The following is an 18,509-nucleotide window of genomic DNA, read 5'->3' as shown; positions in this document are numbered from 1 at the left end:
TAGTGTTTGCTAACGTGAGCTTAAGTGGGGTTGCTTACAGATGAAGTCTGATTAGTTCTAATGCCAAATCGAAATAATTTAACATGTTTTGTTATAGGCCAAGCTAATCTTGCCATTGCAAATGAAAAATGCATTTCTGTATCAAAACCCTGCATGTGGGAAATATAACAATTAGCCTATGTCTGACAGTGGGGACGTAGTAAACGTCAAATCAGAACGCAAATTTAAACATCCGCAAAGCAAATGCTCGAATGCCATCAATGATGATTTATTTGTAATGAAAATAAAGTACATGAAAAAAATAGGCTTCAATAATGTGGTTGCCAGGGGTGATGATTAGGTTACCACTTGTCACAATATGGTTGCCACAATTTGTCTAGCCCTGAATATACCTATGCTATATATACATATAGAATTATTTATAATTCTAGTAGGCCTACAGTGACTGATATACTTTAAAATAAACCTTTATTATTTAAAGCCTATACATGATGATGTCCGGCACACTGATATTTTCAAGCATTTAGCCTACTCATATTGCATAATTCATTAAGAACACCCTTTGAAACAAGCTACTGCAACAATGTTGTCACTGGCAGTATTTCAGATTGAATTGCGATTCAAACAGTACCATCTGCTAACTGAAAATAAGCCTCCTAAAACGTAAATAAGTTTGATATTAATTTAGGGGGACATGGCTAATTCAAAGCAGTTTGCTAGAGGCAAGCTAGCTGCTGTTGCTAGCCACTTCACTGATTGTTTGAAAGCGCCGGAAATGAGAACGTTTCTTTTGACATAATAATAGCTGTGGCATTGAAGACAGTACTATAGCCTACTACTACACACTGCCAGTGGGCGAGACGAGTCTGTGACTCTGAGGCTAACGTCAAAACAAGACACGGTCTCACTCAAATTCCAAGTTGTACACAAATCACAAAAATATGCTGACCCGCTGGCTGTCTTTGCAATCGCCATATCTTTAAAACACTGCTCTCCATTTTGATGTAGAATTGACCCTGGTATGAAATTAAGAAAATACTCATCAGACGCAGATCGACAGCAGCTGCCGCAATCGTCCATGGAGGCTGACTGTGCTCTCACGTAGCAAGCAAATCAACGTTTTTACAGCAACCTACATTGAAATCTCACCACCTGGCTGTCTTCACAATAGTCATATCGTCATAACATTTCCCTCTTTCTGGTTTTTCGTGTAAAATTGAACTATAAAATTAAGAAAATACTACTATGACGCTTTCTAGTATGGCTGCCGCCTAAAAGACTAGGTGGTCTCACGGGCGACACACACTCGTTCAACAGAATGCACTTTTTGCCACAAAAACGTAACCTCCTAAATTGTGTAACGGAACTTAAATCCGAATAGAAGCAAAGCAATTGTGACCAAAACAAACATTTTGACACCAACGTTGTCTATGTCGTCCAAATATTGACTGAGCCTTAGGGGCTCGAAAATAAACAATAATAAAAATAATATTAGTAAGTAGTAAATAGTAAATTATGGTCTATATTGGGGTAAATTATTTATTTCAGATGGTCTATATTATCACAGAAAGGCATAAAGTAATCAATAGCCAGACTGTAGCATGATCTACGCCATTCTTTGGGCTTAGCGTTCATTTCTGAACACTGGATGGGTATAGCCTACGGCAGGGGTGTCCAACTCCGGTCCTCGAGGGCTGCTGTCCTGCATGTTTTAGATGTTTCCCTGATCCAGCTCACCTGATTCGAATGAATGGTCATTATAACAAACCATGTAATTGAATCAGGTATGTTGGAGCAGGGAAACATCGAAAACATGCAAGACAGCGGCCCTCGAGGACCGGAGTTAGACACCCCTGGCCTACGGTGTCCAATTCCTGCTCGTCCTTTAACAAATGTATCTCATGCAAATCCTGTAAACTATGACACTAATAATAATAATAATATTACCAACGTATAGGCTATCAGCAGCTTATTATAATAATTAAAATATAATTGTTTTTTATAAAATATTTATTATAACTATTATTATTTGTAGTCGTTTTGTATGTCTTTCAGCACCGCAGTCTTCATTGGCATGACGTGTGAGCACTACTCCGGTGATCTCTCATCACATCTCCGAGCACATCCGTCAGTAATCTCCTCTCCGTCTCTCCACCTCTGTGTAATCAGCCTCGTCTTCATCCCGTCCCAACGGTGATGCGCTGCTCCACAACCATCACCGGAGCTGTAGCGCTGCGTGTGGCTGCCAAGCTGTCCTTTTCATGGGTCAGAGTATCCTTCTAGTCCGGTTTGATGAGAGAGCCTGAGACAGACCAGATGCCATATCGAATCTAAAGCAGTCCAGAATCGTCTTCAGTGATCTTTCTTCTGAGTATTTAGGTTTTTATTTGATACATTTTCTTAATTTGGTGCGATGGTCCGCGCCAGCAGTGCAATGACAGGCCGATGTGTGCCGAGCGGCCAGACGCTCCGTCGGTACACCTAGCAGGTTTCTACAGGGCGTGCCTATAGGTGTGGGTGTGAGTATAACATTTGTCCTTCTAAACATGTCTAATATTCGTGACGATATCATATATTTTCTGTACCCGTTTTTAATTTTCGACACGACAGGTTATTGGTGCGGGTGGCTGTGAGACGTCATCTGACGCAAGTGATATATAAACATCATAAAGAAAGCCAAATCCGCTTCGCGTTAGCTCTTTTTCATAGATCATTATTATTACAGATTAACATAGACCAAAATGCGGTGACTGGAGGCCGCATACATGCGAGCTATTTATCTGAACTAATGAATGTCGACCATCACTATGAAGCTGTAGGGAATAACTGGACTTCATTGACTACGTCAGCCTCGTTAATGTGCCAACTCTCCAGTGTCCTGGGGTACAGTGCGGTGTAGGCTAGGGATACTCTTTACCTGGTTAACCTTGAACAATGATTTTTAAATTCCTGACCGTTCAACTGGCTTTTGAGAAAACGTCATTATGAATGCAATTTTAATTTATGCTCAGATATGCTTTGAGCTATTACTGTAGGTCTGTGTGTCTCTGTGAGTAATAATATTGTACATTTCAAACTACTTTCTACTCTATTGTTTTGAGAATAAAGATAAGCTCTATATCATGCAGGCGATAATTCTGCTTCTTTTTGAAAGACTGTCCTATTCTATGTATTAAAGGAACATTCCTGGACCAATGTTTCTGATCCATGCTGTTTGCAGACTAGAGGTCAAAGGAGGAGCTGCCTTCATCCCTGACCCCTGACCCCAGGCTAGGGAGGAAGACAGACGTCGTGATGACCACACTACACAGGAGTAGGACAGCAGCCAAATTTGTTTTTTAAGTATAAGGTCCTGAACCCTCCCAAGACCCTGACAGAGAGACTGAACTGAGAGAGGTGGAAGCTGCCAGAACCATGACTCACCTTCACACAGGCCTGAGTCCTGACAGCCTGGAGAAGGCCCGTCTGGAGTTGAATGAGAACCCGGACACGCTGCACCAGGACATCCAGCAGGTCAGAGACATGATTGTCACCAGGCCAGACATCGGCTTCCTCAGGACCGACGATGACTTCATTCTGCGCTTTCTGCGAGCCAGGAAGTTCAACCAGGTGGAGACGTTTCGCCTGCTGGCCCAGTACTTCCAGTTCCGGCAGCAGAACCTGGACATGTTCCAGAGCTTCAAGGTGGATGACCCAGGGATCAAGCGGGCCCTGATGGACGGGTTTCCAGGAGTTCTGGAGACGCCTGACCAGCACGGACGCAAGATCCTCATCCTCTTTGCCTCTAACTGGGACCAGGGCAGGTAGGACTTCACAACCACAACCAAGATTATGATAGAGGGGGATGGGTCACCTGATACAAATCAGTGACCATCAAAAATAAGATGGTGACCTAAGATAATATATTACCCTTAGATCAATCAAACAATTCTCAGATAATCTTGTCTGTGTCTCCTCCCCTCTCCAGGAACTCGTTCACAGACATCCTGCGGGCTATCCTGCTGTCTCTTGAGGTGCTGATAGAGAACCCAGAGCTGCAGATCAACGGCTTCATCCTCATCATCGACTGGAGTAACTTCTCCTTCAAACAGGCCTCCAAGCTCACACCCAACATCCTCAAACTGGCCATCGAAGGCCTACAGGTAGACATACCTAGACACACACACAGAAACACACATAGAAACACATTCATCCTTGTCTTTCTCTCTCCTTTTTCTTTTAAATTCTTCTAAGTAGGCTGAGCCCTTGTCCAGGGGACAGGGGTATGTATATCATCCTGACAGTCATCTCTTCTCTGCTCTCCACAGGACAGCTTTCCTGCCCGCTTTGGAGGCATACACTTTGTGAACCAGCCGTGGTATATCCATGCCATGTACACCATCATTAAGCCTTTCCTCAAGGACAAAACCAGGAAACGAGTAACTCTCCCTGCTTTCTCTAAATCTCTTGTGTAAAACCTTTAGTGCAGTAGCTAGTAATCACCCTGCCTGCAGCAGTGAAAGTTGTTTTAATGTTTAGTTAGCTTCTCAGAGTCAGGGGGGGGGGATGCTGAGATGAAAGGGGTTTAAGTGTCAAGTCACTTCAAGTGAGCCAATTAAAACACAGCTTCTTTCATAGAGAGGACACCTGGTAGCTTAGTTACCATGATCTTGAATCCTCATTTTAAAATCACATAGTCAATGTTATGGAATAATGGTTTGTGTATTTAAACAGTATTGTGTATTTTATTCCTCTCCTTCTCCTCCTTCCATCTCTCTTCCTTACTCCTTCTCTCCCTCTCGGTCCTTCTGTTTCTCTCTCCCTCCCTCCCTCCTCCACCAGATCTTTCTCCATGGTAACAACCTGAACACTCTGCACCAGATCTTGCAGCCAGACTGCCTGCCATCAGAGTTTGGTGGGACACTTCCTCCCTATGACATGGGCATCTGGGCACGCTCGCTACTGGGGCCCGACTACCATGACGAGACCGAGTACACCCTCACCTACGACGCATTGCATGTCCGAGAGAACTACCCTGGAGGAGGAGAGAAGGAGCAGATGAAGAGGTGAGGGAGGAGAGAAGGGGTAGATGAAAAGGTGAGGGAGGAGAGAAGGGGTCGATGAAGATGTGAAGGAGAAGAGAATGGGTAGACAAATAGGTGAGGAGAAAAGCAGTAGGTGGAGAGGTGAGGGAGGAGAGAAGGGGTAGATGAAGAGGTGAGGAGAGAAGGGGTAGATGAAGAGGTGAGGAGAGAACCGGTATATGAAGAGGTGAGGAGAGAACCGGTATATGAAGAGGTGAGGGAGGAGAGAAGGGGTAAACTGGGGTGTGCACTTGTCATGAGGAGAGTTAAATCAAGCATACCTCTAAAATGAGAACCAGCATAATCAGAGCAGAATAGAATAGAACTGTAAAAAATACAGTAGTATAGAGTAGAGTGGTGTAAAGTAGAGCAGTATTGAGCAGTTTTATGTAGAAAATTATAGAGTAGAAAATAGAGCTAAAAAGTAAAGTAGTATAGAGCAGAAAATAGTTCAGAGTAGAATAAAGTAGAGCTGTAAAAAATAAAGCAGTATAGAGCGAATAAAGTAGGCAGTATAGAGCAGAAAAACAGGAGAGGAGTATAGAGTAGAATAAAGAAGAGCAGTAAAAAGTAAAGCAGTATAGAGCAGAGTAGAGCATCTTAGAGCAGGCTAGTGCGGAGCAGAGCAGTTGAGGGTCCAGCTTGAGGGACTCAAGCTGTCCCTCTTGTCCTGTATTGACCGTCTGCTGTCGGAAGTGGCAGAATGATTACCCAGCCAGCCTCCAGTCAGTAAAAACATGTCAGTAAATCACTATTGAGGTTAGAGGGAGGCATTAGGCCTAGTGTGTATACATGTGTTTCATATGTTTCTTACTTTATGGACCATCAGAAAAGTGCACACACACACACTTACTCTGAGCCATGGAAGACCAGGGCCATGCCAGAACATTCTAAACTAGGACTGGCTGGCTGGCGAGATACATAACAAACTTCTTTCTTTTCTTAATTCAACCAACACTTGAACAGCTGTAATGACAGGGATTTTTACAGCATATTTTGGGTAGGAGGAGATCTATAAAGTGCATCTGCGGTATTAGGACCAGAGATGGAAGTCAGAAGGTCAGTTTTAGATCCTTGTCGGACGGTGGTACACATCATCATCAGAGAAACGAAGGATCAGAAGGAGGACAAAGGAGAGAAGAGAAGGAGGAAGGGCAGGGCAAGGGGTGAGGGCAGTGAGGAAGAGGAGAGAGGGAGAAGAGAGAGGTGTAAGGGTAGGGAGGGAGAGGAGAGAGGGACAGAGGGAGAAGAGTGAAGGAGGCCAGCCTGGTGAGGGTGTGGAGCACTAAGCCCCTGAGTATCTGGTATTAACTGGGTCTCAGTCAAAAGCAGATTAACAACCACAACAATCCTGATTTATCCTCCCCATATCCAGCTGGGGCAGGTCAAACCCACCAATCAGTGGCAGCAGTCTGAGCTTCCAATCACAGCGTAGTATTTCCTATGTAGTCTTTTCTTCTTTGCAAGGTTCTCAGGGTTCTGTCTGGTCCTCAGGGTTCTGTCTGGTCCTCAGGATTCTGTCTGGTCCTCAAACAGAATCCTTGTGGGCTAGAGAGCCACCACAGAGCCATGTCATTACGTCACTGTATACGTCTCATCTTTCCCAGCAACGCTAGCATGGCAGCGCCAAATACAAAGCAGAGCCGTTTATCAATCCGAAGAACGCTAAGAACGCGATGTTGAGATGCGTGTTTTCTTGGCTATTGCGCAATACCCTGGACTCGCATCAGTATGACAACACTCGCATTATCAGTGCAACATTTTATAAACTTTGGCTGTATAGTGCTTGTGTATTACATTTGTGTTAAATATAGGCTCGATAGCTCATAACATTTGTGTTTGTCATTTCACTCATTTGATATGATTATGATCAAATGCAGCAACTAATGTCTGCACTGCACTGCGATGCTAGCTAGGTTATCAAAAAGTCGGAGCAAATTTACAAATTAGCAGTTTCATCAATAAACTAAGCTAATTTTCAGCAACTTTCAGCAAAATTGTAAAAACTTAGAGCAATGGCGGTCAACGGATTCTGTTTGTTTTGTTGGTCACGGTAACCCCGCCCCAAGCGGTTTTTACTTGGTTCCCACACTAGCCCAGCTTCAAAGTAGCCTGGCTCTGCCCTCCTACATACTTCCGCTCAATTTTCATTTTGCTTCTGTACTAGGTCTGGCCATGAGGTACGTAAGTCAGATGTCTCCGATTAATTTTCTACCGGCCAATCAGCAAACAGAGGTAGTGGCTGAGAACGATGATGTTGATCGCTAGTTTGAGTTGTGGTTCCATAATGGCGGCTGTGGTTCCATAGAAAGATGCGAGCGAAGCCATTCGGTCCGTTGTGGCAATGTTGCCGAATATCCATAAGCTAAAGCCGGAGCAAAACAAATTTTGCTGAGTACTGATGAAGGAATGAAGGAATTGGCTAAGGCGAACGCTAGTGATGGTTATGGCAGGTCAGAGTGGCTCTAGGCAGATCCAGTAGTTTTAAACTTCAACAGAGAACCCGCCTACAAGGAAGTCAACGCTTGTCAATGGATCGAGCCCAGATTCTCTGTACAAATGATATGAGAGTCGGGTTAGGACCAGGCTAGCTTTAAAGTGGTGCTTCTTGCGAACCACTTTCCCTGGTTCGGAGCCCGTTTTCAGGCTGTCGAAAGAGAAATAACTGGTTCGAGATTAAGCACCGGCTCCGAACCAGCACTCACAGCATGTCAGTGTAAAGGGGTATGAGTTGTCTGGTCCTCAGGATTCTGTCTGGTCCTCAGAGTTGTCTGGTCCACTCTGATACTGGCATGGAGCAGCTTTTGCATTACTTTGCAATAAGCAATATGACTGCTCTTGATATTAAAGCATTGTGTGTGTGTATGTTACAGGTCCCAGTCCGCTGTGGAGCCAGGGACACTAAGACAGCAGGACAGAGACAACACTGCACAGCCTCTTCTGGCCCTGGACTGATATGTATCACACACACAATAACGAAGCTGGAATATCACACGCTGTCACACACACACACACACACCACACATCTCAGCCTGGACTGTTCAAACCTTTGCCAGGTGACTATCTGGACTATCTAGAGGACCTAAACAGTGTTCATGAGCTGATGTATCTCCTCTTCACACCTCTCTCTCACCCACACACACATACAATATCACACACTCCTCACCCCCCCCCTCTCACACACACACTCCTATCTTTCTTTCTCTCAATCACACACTCCTCACCCCCCTCTCTCATACACTGCTCACCCCTTTCCATCTCTCACACACTCACTCCTCTCCCTGTCTCACATTTAGTCATTTAGCAGACACTCTTATCCACAGTCTCACACACTCCTTTTCCTGTCACACACACGCTCCTCACCCCTCTCCCTGTCTCACACACTCCTCTTCCTGTCACACACACACACCTCACCCCGTCTCACACACACACACTTCTTTTCACTCAACCCCCTCCTCAGCCATCAGATACCAGCTGTTCAGATGTACATGATGCCGATAACGTAGAATGATGAAACATGTCTGTCTTACTACTACTGTATGATGAATATAATTATTACTGTCACTAGGAAAACAGAGTTCTTACGTTGTAATGTTCCAGAGCCCTGCAGCAGAATGCCAAATTCTACAGCCCCTCCTGTAGGCTGGGTTGCTGTTTTTTTGAACGTAATTTATTTGAAGATTGTATATTCTCCATCAGGGCTACTCCACAGACCAATGACCTCCATCCCACAGCAATGGATTTGATTCCACTTTAAAAGAATGTATAGAAAAGCATGTCAAGCTGTGTGGTGTGCTGTTTATTGTGTGTGTGTTCTCTTGTTTAACAACTCTTTTTCCTTGGCTTCATAACCACAGACCTTTTTTAGGGTTTGGTAGGGGGGTTGAAAAGAGAGTGGCAGTGTTGGAATTATATTACGGGTCAAGGTTAGCTTTTAGTTGTTACAGATAACCCCATTTTGAATGGGAGGGAATTGTGGGGCCCCATTAGGATGGAAAAACATGTGTGAGTGTGTGTGCATTGTGTTTACGGAATGACAGTTTTGGACATAGGTAATGTTTTATTTAAGTGAAAAAGCTGTACAGTTGATGTGCAATTATTCAGTGTTAATTACAAATGTACACAAACATCAGACCCAGTGGATGGTGACAGGCCGAGCAGTTCCCACAGGACAGTGAGTTCAGAGACAGGTTGGATTTCTGCACATAGACGAAGATGTGAGGCAGTAGATCTGGACACGACAGGGATAGCACTACTTTCTGGTCCATCTCCAAAGGCACATTGAATAATCTACTTTGTCTTCAACATACAAATACATTGTGTGTCTATTTTGGCATTATATACGCAACGTAAGCTTACAGTAAACACATTAATGGTAATGGTTAAAAGAGAATTGGCATAATGGATAGAAGGTTCATAATGTATAGAGGACATACTGAGAGTCTAAACAGGTGCTTCTAAACTAGACAGGCCAACCTAAACCTGCTGCTGTGTTTAACAGCCACTTGGTCAGGATCCAGGGGTTATGGGTTGAATGGGTGTGAATCGATGGGCTGTACAGTTCTGCAGGTGCCTGCTAGCTCCGACGATGTACCCTAGGTTGGACTCAGTGCTTCAGGAAGAAACAAGCCCTATTTTCGCTGGGTATAACCAGGCTGACATTATCTACTGATACCTCAGAAACCAGTCAGTCAGCAACCAGTCAGTCAGCAACCAGTCAGTTAGCAACCAGTCAACCACTAACCAGTCAGCCACTCCCCAGTCAGTCAGGAACCAGTCAGCCACTAACCAGTCAGTCAGTAAGCAGTCAGTCAGGAACCAGTCAGTCAGTGAGTGATCCCCCAAGAGGTAGGTTCTCCAGCATGGCCCCTAGGCAGCACAGTGAGTCCAGCAGGGGATGACAACATGGCGTCTCAGGAAGCAGGTTCACATGCATACACCACCACACACACCCACACTACCACACACACCTACACAGCTCTACACAAACACCCCTACACACCCCTACACACCCCCCCCCACACACACACACACACACACACACACAGGCTCTGGGCTCCTCTCCAGGCCTCAGATTTCCCAGTCTCTACTGTGAGACATCCTAACAGTGACCAGATGCCCCTGTCCCACCCTGCCCAGACAGGCCCTGAAGCCTGCTTGTGTAGCAGTGTGGAGGTCTGGAGCTCTTCCGGGTAATTAGATGGGAGAGAGCACCTGCCGCTGGTGCTGGCTCAGCTCCGGGTGCCACACGTCTATGATGAAGATCAGTCTGTAGCTGTCCGAGTCCTGCCACACTTCGTGTTCAAACGAGTCGTCAAAGATGAGCACCTTCCCCTCCTCCCAAACCCTGAGGAGACAGACATATAACTTCATACTACAGCATGTGTGTGCGTGTTTGTGTGTGTGTGTGTGTATGGTAGTGTGTGTGTATCTGTGTATATGTGTACCTGGTGTCGTTGGTGCAGCGGATCTTGCAGCCCTGCTTTGGGATGACTAACCCCAGGTGCATCCGCAGACGACAGTTAGTAGGACCAGTATGAGGCCACACATGGGTACCTGGTTGCATTACAGAGAACTTGATCTGGAGGATGACAAAGGAAGAGAGATCAGGCAGAGGAGGAGAGAGGGAGAGAGATCAGGAAAGTTAAAGAGATCTAGGTCTGTCCCCAACTAAGATTTTCTTTGGTCGACCAAGACTCGACTAAGCACTTCTGAAAATTGACTAATCAAAATTTGAAACTTTTTTTTTTGTTCTATAAATGTCACAATGTTTTTCATCAAACCATTTTGTGTGATGTTTTACCTCACTGTTTTAAGAGATAATATGAAAGAAGTACATGCGTAAGATGGGAGATTGACAACTAGACCAACATAAATGTACAAACATTTGACTGATCTGACTCAATGTAGCTGCTGGACATTCCAGATTCAGCCACTATAAAATAAGCTATTACTAATAATAAGCCTCATGTCACCAGTCCTGTTGTTACCGAATGCCGATATAATACAAAATGCCTGATTGGTTATTATTTATAATATTTTAAAATGTACTACAAATTAAAAATATTGTTTGTTTAACATGCAAATCAGCGCGCTATTTACTGCCTGAAAAAGTGCAGCATGCAAACTTACACAGAAGCCGAGTGGGAAACGGTGCAACAGAGAAAGATTGTGTTGTCTTGGCAGGAGAAGATAATATTATTTGATTTGGATGTGATTCTTATAATAGGCATATTCATTTTTCAACCCAGTGCGTGTTAGCATGAGCTAAATAGGCCAACTTATGGTTTTCAGGTGGTAGGCTACATCATATTCAACGTCGAACTATGAAAAATAAACCGTTGTTGGCAGAGTTTGCATTCAACAATTTTCACCCGGTACTTTGTAAATGTACTGTAAATGAAATGCTGCCATTCCAAAGATTTCTTTACCATTTTGCCTAATAACACCGACAAAGTAGCCTATGGCAGAGTTTGTAGTTCGGCAGCCAATTGTGCTTGTGACGTGTGAAAAAAACAAACAAAACACTGCACAGATTATTGAAAGGGAAAATAACACCTTTTCTTTTAAATATAGATTTTTTGAGTTACTTAATTGTCTCAAATAATATAATCTACAATTTCTTTAATTCAGCAATGGTGACACAAGCGGGAATCAGATCTCACACTGCCATACGGCAGCTCGATTAAAAAATCGATTAAAAAATTAAAATTGGTCGACCAAGAGCATATCGACCAGAAAATCGACTCGTCGACTGAGTGGGGACAGCCCTAGAGAGATCACGACGGAGTAAAATAGCTCAGGAGAGGGAGAGAGAAATAGAGATCAGGGACAGAGGAACACAGATCAGGAGAGAAGAGAGATCAGGAGAGACAAAGATCAGGGAGGTATTCAAGGTAGCGGGTTTAGTGAAAACTTTGAGTTGGTTAGCCCTGAAAAGAGGCATACTCCGGGTTTTCCGTTCCAGGAAGAGAGGTAACAAAAACCTTTGGTCAGTGTCCATGGTAACTTACTCTGTGAACCTAACCTGCTCGCTAAGATCTGTGAATGTGTGTGTATGAGTACCTGAGTGTTTGTATGTACCTGTGTGTGTGTATACATGCGTCTGCATGTGTGTGTACATCTGTGCGCGTGTGTGTATCCGTACCTGTCCTCTTTTGCAGCCTGTGGCCTCAGAGTAGCGCTCCAGTAGAGAGCAGGTCCTGGGAACGCTGCGACACGCCTCCCCTGCCTTCCTCCCTGCTCAGGAGAACAGGGTTGAAGATACACCTACACACTGAGGAGGGGCTGTGTCTGCATACGTACGTACGCATGCATGTGTGTACCTTGCTGCCAGAGTGTAAACTGGCCCCACTCCCCCTTCTCTCTGAGGTTCTCCTCTTCAGGAAGGAACAGGCCTGTGGATGTGTCCATCACAGACAGAGCCTCGTCCCTGATCACACGCCAGTTCTTCTCTAGGGCCTGCGGGAGGGGGCTAACCATGTTAGACAGACACACTCTTTCTGTTGCCATACACACACAGGCCCTCATGTATGTACATTTGCAAGCATAGCGTTATCAGCGCCATAGCCAATCTGCAGAAAGCGTCCTGGTTTACACCTGCTTTTAAGAAGCGCAGGATTTTCACCGCAAAATAAAGCCGCACTTTCACAGGCGTTTTTTGTATGTGGAATACATAATTAGGCACACTTTACGCATCACCTCCCATCTCTTTGTGGAAAACTCCCACTTTCCCCTTGATCCGCCTGTGAATGCATATGCATGACACGGAAAAGCGCAATTTACCATTTTCAGTTCAGGCAGACAGGCAGTCTGCGCTTTTATCTCGCACATTGCAAAACAAATAAGCTTAAAGTGGCGCAAAGCATTAATACATGAGGCCCACAGTGTCCAGTCCCAGACATGGGTCCAGACAAGGATGCAGGAGGTAGCCTACCTTGACCAGGTCAGTGTAGCCGGTCTCCTGAGGTGTCCACCAGGGCTGTGCCCTCAGGCCCTTCACGTTGTACAGGGACCTCTGCCACACCGACGCAAAGTGACCCCTCTGATGGCCCCGCTCATACCACTCGTAGGCCTGGAGGACGGACAACACAGTTACAAAGAGAGGGAGTGTGTGTGTGTGTGTGTCTGTGTGTGCAACTCACGCTGTTGTCTCCTACTCTCTGCAGGGCATCTCCTAGATGGAAGTAGAACCTTCCATCGTCTGTTCCTGGGTCACCCGACTCCAGTCCCTCCTGGACAGCACAGAGCATGGGTTAGGAGTATAAGTGTGTGTGTGTGTGTGTGTGTGTGAGTGTGTGTATGTGTCTCACCCTCAGGTATGGGATGCTCTCTGCTATCTTGTTCTCTGACTTGAGGATGAAGCCGTAGTGAACCTTGGCAAACCCATTGTCAGGGGCAACAGCCAACACCTACCAGGAGAGGGCAAGAACACAACCATCAAACATTCTACAGCATCAGAATCTAGCACTCATCCTCCACATCAGGACCTAGCATGCATCCTCCCCTTAAGGAACACTCATCCTCCACATCGGAACCTAGCATGCATCCTTTCCTTCAGGATCACACATCCTCCACATCAGGACCTATGCGTACAGCTTTATACTGAATCTATCTGTGGTCAACTGATAGTGGATTTCTACAGTGGACTGATACAGATTCTTAGGTGAGAGGAAAATCTGCTTAACTTATTCAACTTATGAATTGGCTGATATATATATATGTATATTTATTGTATATATACACTGTATATAAACATCTGCGATGTAGAGGCCATGTCATTAATTGGTACAGCATTTTCAGGTTCAGTCAAAGTCCCTCCCTGAATGAACAACGAGCACAAGGCACTAATCACCTAGTGTACTCTCAAAGGTTGCAGACAAAGTTCAGTCAAGCAGGCTCTGCTCCCTGATTCACTTGCGACAACAAACTGCATGAGATTGATTAAGTCCTTTTACTATGCCTTTGTCCCCTTATGACAAACCTGAAGAAAATTATAGGTGTTCATGTGGCCGAATAGCTGATTATTTAGTATCGTCCAGCCGATAAATCAGTCGACCTCTAATGTTCATACTGTATTTAAAGTACCGTATTTCTTCGATTAAATGCTAGGATGCAGGAGGTAGCCTACCTTGACCAGGTTTTGACCAGGTGTTTATTACACAATGTACATTTTTGGTGCAGCGTTTATTCGAGGGCCACTTTTATTTGAGGATGGCATTAAATCAAAGAAATACGGTATGTGAAGTATGTTAATACTTGATCCTGTATTTCTAATGTAAGTAACTAAGCTAGAACAGCAGTGTGCCAGTACCAGAGGTCCTCCAGGCAGGGTCCTGATCTGAGGGCTGCTGGGGCAGCACAGGGACATCTGAACACAGACCTCCTCATAGACCAGGTGTTTATTACACAATGTTCATTTTTGTTGCAGCGTTTATTTGAGGGCCGCGTTTATTTGAGGGTGGCGTTTAATCGAAGAAATACGGTATGTGAAGTATGTTAATACTTGATCCTGTATTTCTAATGTAAGTAACTAAGCTAGAACAGCAGTGTGCTCCAGAGGTCCTCCAGGCAGGGTGACATCTGAACACAGACCTCCTCATAGACCCTCCGGGCACTGTGGTTGTCCCCCAGCAGCAGGTGAGACACCCCCAGGTCATTCTTCAGGCTCAAATCCTCAGGAAAGATCTGCACCAGCTTCTCCAGGGTGGCCAGAGCTCCTCGCATACGACCTGTGGATGGGAAACACCCTTCACCTTCATATGACCTGGAACAGGGCATGACCTTCACATGACTAAGGACAAGGGATGCCCTTTATATGCCCAAAGACCAGGGATGACCTTCATATGACCTAGGAAGGGGTATGACCTTCACATGACCTAAGACAGTGGATGACCTTTACACAGAATGACCTTGGATAGGGTGGCATTTGACCTTTATACGGTATGTAGTAGGATAGGAGAGGCTATGACATGAGTATATAAACAAGGATTGGAAGAGATATGACCCATCTATGACCCAGGACAGGGGATGGCCTTAATCCAGCCTGTTACCTAGGAACTGCTGTCTCTCAGCACGCCTCTTGAGCGAGGCTCTGACGAGGTCTGGTGTGGCGCTGGGCAGTTCTGACGCCTCCCGGTATGTGTTGATGGCCTTCTGGAGCATCTCATTACTGCGCTGCTTCTCAGCCATATCATCCTCGGCCTGGGACACAGACACACACATACATACACTACCGTGACCCTAGTACATCCCTCGGTGTGTGGCCGAGGCTTGGACTCAGACAGGTGTGTACCTGAGCTTTCCCATAGCGACACCTGGGGCTGTGAGGGTACTGTTGGACTAGGGCCTCAAACGCCCTGACAGCCTCCTCTGCAATACCCTGGAGCAACACACAAACAATCACTGATGGTCCAATATCTACGGTACCAACACAGGAACAGTGTATTTCTGTAGTAGGTAACATTTACATACAGTTATACCCCCAGACAAGAATACCTTTTTCCGTAGCTTGTCTGCTGCCTCGATCTCTGCCTTGATGGTTTTATCAAACTTGTTCAGCAGTTTGGGCTTCTTCTTCTTAACTGATGGGAGGAGGACGCACTCTGTTAGGTGCACACGGTGAGCTAAATCAAGACCCAGTCAACACCTAGTGAATGCCTTGAAGTATCTGATGGACTCGAACCTTTGTCTATCAGCTTTTCCTCTGGCTGCTCAGAAACACTTCCTGTGAGATAACAGAGGAGACAGCAGAGTGAGAACCGCGTGGAGCAGACTACTCTACCTGTGCTTCACACTGTCGAACACCAGAGGGAACACTGGGGGTTCTGACTAAGCTGCACTCCAGCTGTGGAAAGGTCAACAATAACAAGTTCTACTAATCCATGTAGCCTGAGAGAGGCAGTGGGAGTTGGTGACCCTGTGGTGTCCTTGAACAAGGAAGCTGTAGGAAAGACAGAGGTCCTGAAGGAGCCAGGACATGCACAGCTACAGTGTTTGTGTGTGACAGCTGTACATACACACCCACAGGCAACACTTCAGCATAGCTGTCAACAGCACGTGGACTGAGTGCTGTCTCCATACTGCCACACAGGCTACAGAGGTCAGGGGATATAGAAGTAGCACTGTAAGATGTGGCTCACCTGTTGATTCTGAGGCTGCAGGTTCAGCCTGGGGTTCTGCTGCTGGCTCCTGTTCTCCCTGGGGCTGGGGTTCAGAAGATGGCTCTATGTGTGGTTCTGGTTCTGATGCTGGTTCATAGTTTGATGATAGAGATAGAAACATTGGCATGGAGATACCTCTGACCAGCAACATAATCAGTTCATATGAGTGTGTGAGGGAGTCACCTGGTTTATGAATATACTGTGATCCTGACTGTTCGTCATATGGCCCGGACTCCTCTAGAAACAGAGAGACATGTTTGACACTGATGTTCAGGAGGAGAAACACTTCTACACTACACCACACTCACCTAGTGTCTCCTGTGGCTGGGACTCCTCCACCAGCTCTGAAACACACAAGCTGACAGTTACTGAAGCCTGAGATTATTGGGGGAGTAAGATTTAGAGTTCTGAAGACAAAGATATTACACTGTAACAGACTCTCACCTCCTTTGGTGTCAATAGTGTTCAGTTTGTCTTCTACAGAAGGAAGGAGACAGACTTTCAATAGAGATGAACCACAGACCTTCAGGAAATGGACTGAACAAAGCAGTGATGTGTTCCTGACTGAAGTGGTGTGTGTTGATAATGACCAACCAAGCAACAATCCATCAATCCATCCATTATGACACCCCCAGTGAGGGAGGAAGAGACCAAGGGATCACTCTTCCCCAACTCAAGCCGGACTGGGAAGCCTCTTTTGTTTGTTTTTTAGTTTGGGGTTTTGGTAGCTTTACCATTGTGTTTTTTTTTGTGCAAATAAAATTAATTTTGGTTCTGTTTTGAAAACGTGCCTCTTGGAATCTGTTGTCCTACCTTGGGCATGCCACACCATCAATCCATCCATCCACCAAACCCTCCATCTAATCATGCATCGATCCATTTAACTACCCATCAATCCATCCATCTATCCCCTTAACCATCCATTCATATGGTGGTACTGACTGTATTGGTGTGTGTGTTTGTATGTACAGACTATAGTGTGTGTGTGACATTAAGTACTGACCGTAGGGATGTTCATCTAGAACAGAATGTTTACTGCTGTCATCTGAGGAGACAGAGGTGAGGTCACATCTATCCATCTAATCATCATTTCATCCAACCATCCATCTTTCCACTTAATCATCCATCTAACAATCCACCCAACCACCAATCCATCCACCAATCCATTCACCTAACCACCCATCTATCTAACCACCCACCAAACCCTCCATCCATCTAACTAACTAACCCCTCATCCACCTATCTAACTAACCATCCATCTAACCATCCATTTAACCATCCATCAATCTATTCAACCATCCATCCACCTAACTATCCATCCATTTAACAATCATCCATTCATCCATCCATTCACCCACCCACCCACCCACCCAACCATCCACCCATCTATTCAACCATCCATCCACCTAACCATTAATTAATCCGTACAGTGAATACAGACCTGGGACAAAGTCTTCCTCAGATGGTGGAGGCAGTGGCACAGCAGCTGGAATGACATGACAAAATGAGACAGAGAGAAAGACAGACATGACGATACAGATGGAGAGAAAAATGAGAGAGACAGACAAGATGAGACAAACAGACAGAGACACATGATGAGATAGACATGATGAGACAGACATGAAGAGACAGACTGACATGAATAGACAGACATCCAGATAGACAGTAACAGACAGAGATATAGACAAGAGTAAGACAGAGACAGGCCCACAGGAAAATAGAGACTACAAGCTGAGGTCTACCTCCATTGTGTGGACAACATTATGCAGCTGAAATAAACAAACCTTGGATTTCAGACTCCAACTTCAACATCTGAGATCCATCCACTGTTGTAAGCAATGACATTCCCAAGTGTTAGAGGACACCCAAATGGACAAAAAGAAAGACAAGGAGACTCACCATCATCATCCTCCGCTGTGAGACCAGGGACATCATCTGAAAAGGTATTAAAACCCAGCCAGGAACCATAACCATGTGATTAGAAGGAAATGTTCTAGACAGGTCTCCTAGAGTTCTACTCACCCTGGACAGCCACTTTATTGGTCCCTGCTTTGGGCTCCTCCCCATGGCTTGTTTCTGTCTCTTCTGAGGACGACAGAGCACCACTAAAGCACAAGTCTCACTTCAGAAACAGCTTTGCCAGCTTACCTCATGAGCTAGCTTTACAGACTTGGCTATACTGAGTCAGGTTAGGCAAAGGCTAGCACCATGTTAGCTAGCATGTTCTCCTCAGTACCACTTCTGCCTTGAGCTAGCTCCAAACTAGGCTATGCTAAATCAGGTT

At 45.3% G+C, this 18,509-nt stretch overlaps 2 protein-coding genes across 2 annotated transcripts; one reads left to right on the top strand and one right to left on the bottom strand.

The window, feature by feature from the left end:
• The first annotated feature begins 3,226 nt into the window (after window positions 1-3,226).
• LOC146275299 (clavesin-1-like) lies at window positions 3,227-8,104 on the top strand. Its single transcript, XM_084703323.1, has 5 exons — window positions 3,227-3,803; window positions 3,968-4,142; window positions 4,308-4,418; window positions 4,822-5,045; window positions 7,937-8,104. The coding sequence occupies exons 1-5, from the start codon at window positions 3,415-3,417 to the stop codon at window positions 8,016-8,018; spliced, it is 981 nt and encodes a 326-aa protein (XP_084559449.1). The 5' UTR covers window positions 3,227-3,414; the 3' UTR covers window positions 8,019-8,104.
• Window positions 8,105-9,103: 999 nt separating this feature from the next.
• Window positions 9,104-18,167, bottom strand: LOC146275298 (aspartyl/asparaginyl beta-hydroxylase-like; the record flags this gene model as incomplete). Its single annotated transcript, XM_084703272.1, has 19 exons — window positions 9,104-10,410; window positions 10,511-10,644; window positions 12,211-12,302; window positions 12,389-12,524; window positions 13,000-13,137; window positions 13,208-13,297; window positions 13,376-13,474; window positions 14,658-14,794; window positions 15,116-15,266; window positions 15,358-15,444; window positions 15,561-15,667; window positions 15,748-15,789; window positions 16,205-16,312; window positions 16,409-16,462; window positions 16,534-16,569; window positions 16,670-16,702; window positions 17,229-17,270; window positions 17,667-17,711; window positions 18,125-18,167. Coding segments are annotated over 19 exons (1,725 nt in total), but the record flags the coding sequence as incomplete, so codon positions are not given.
• Between the last annotated feature and the right edge of the window lie 342 nt (window positions 18,168-18,509).

This window comes from Hypomesus nipponensis, chromosome 8, assembly GCF_054491055.1.
Source record: "Hypomesus nipponensis isolate SF chromosome 8, ASM5449105v1, whole genome shotgun sequence".
Lineage (NCBI taxonomy): Eukaryota > Metazoa > Chordata > Actinopteri > Osmeriformes > Osmeridae > Hypomesus > Hypomesus nipponensis.
This window is presented reverse-complemented; position numbering and strand designations above follow the sequence as displayed.

Excerpts from the sequence above, each read along its gene's own strand:
- LOC146275299 (XM_084703323.1), top strand. The coding sequence starts at position 3,415 with ATGACTCACCTTCACACAGGCCTGAGTCCTGACAGCCTGGAGAAGGCC. Across the intron at positions 3,804-3,967 it reads TCTAACTGGGACCAGGGCAG|GAACTCGTTCACAGACATCC; the intron begins GTAGGACTTCAC and ends TCCCCTCTCCAG. Across the intron at positions 5,046-7,936 it reads GAGAAGGAGCAGATGAAGAG|GTCCCAGTCCGCTGTGGAGC; the intron begins GTGAGGGAGGAG and ends TGTATGTTACAG.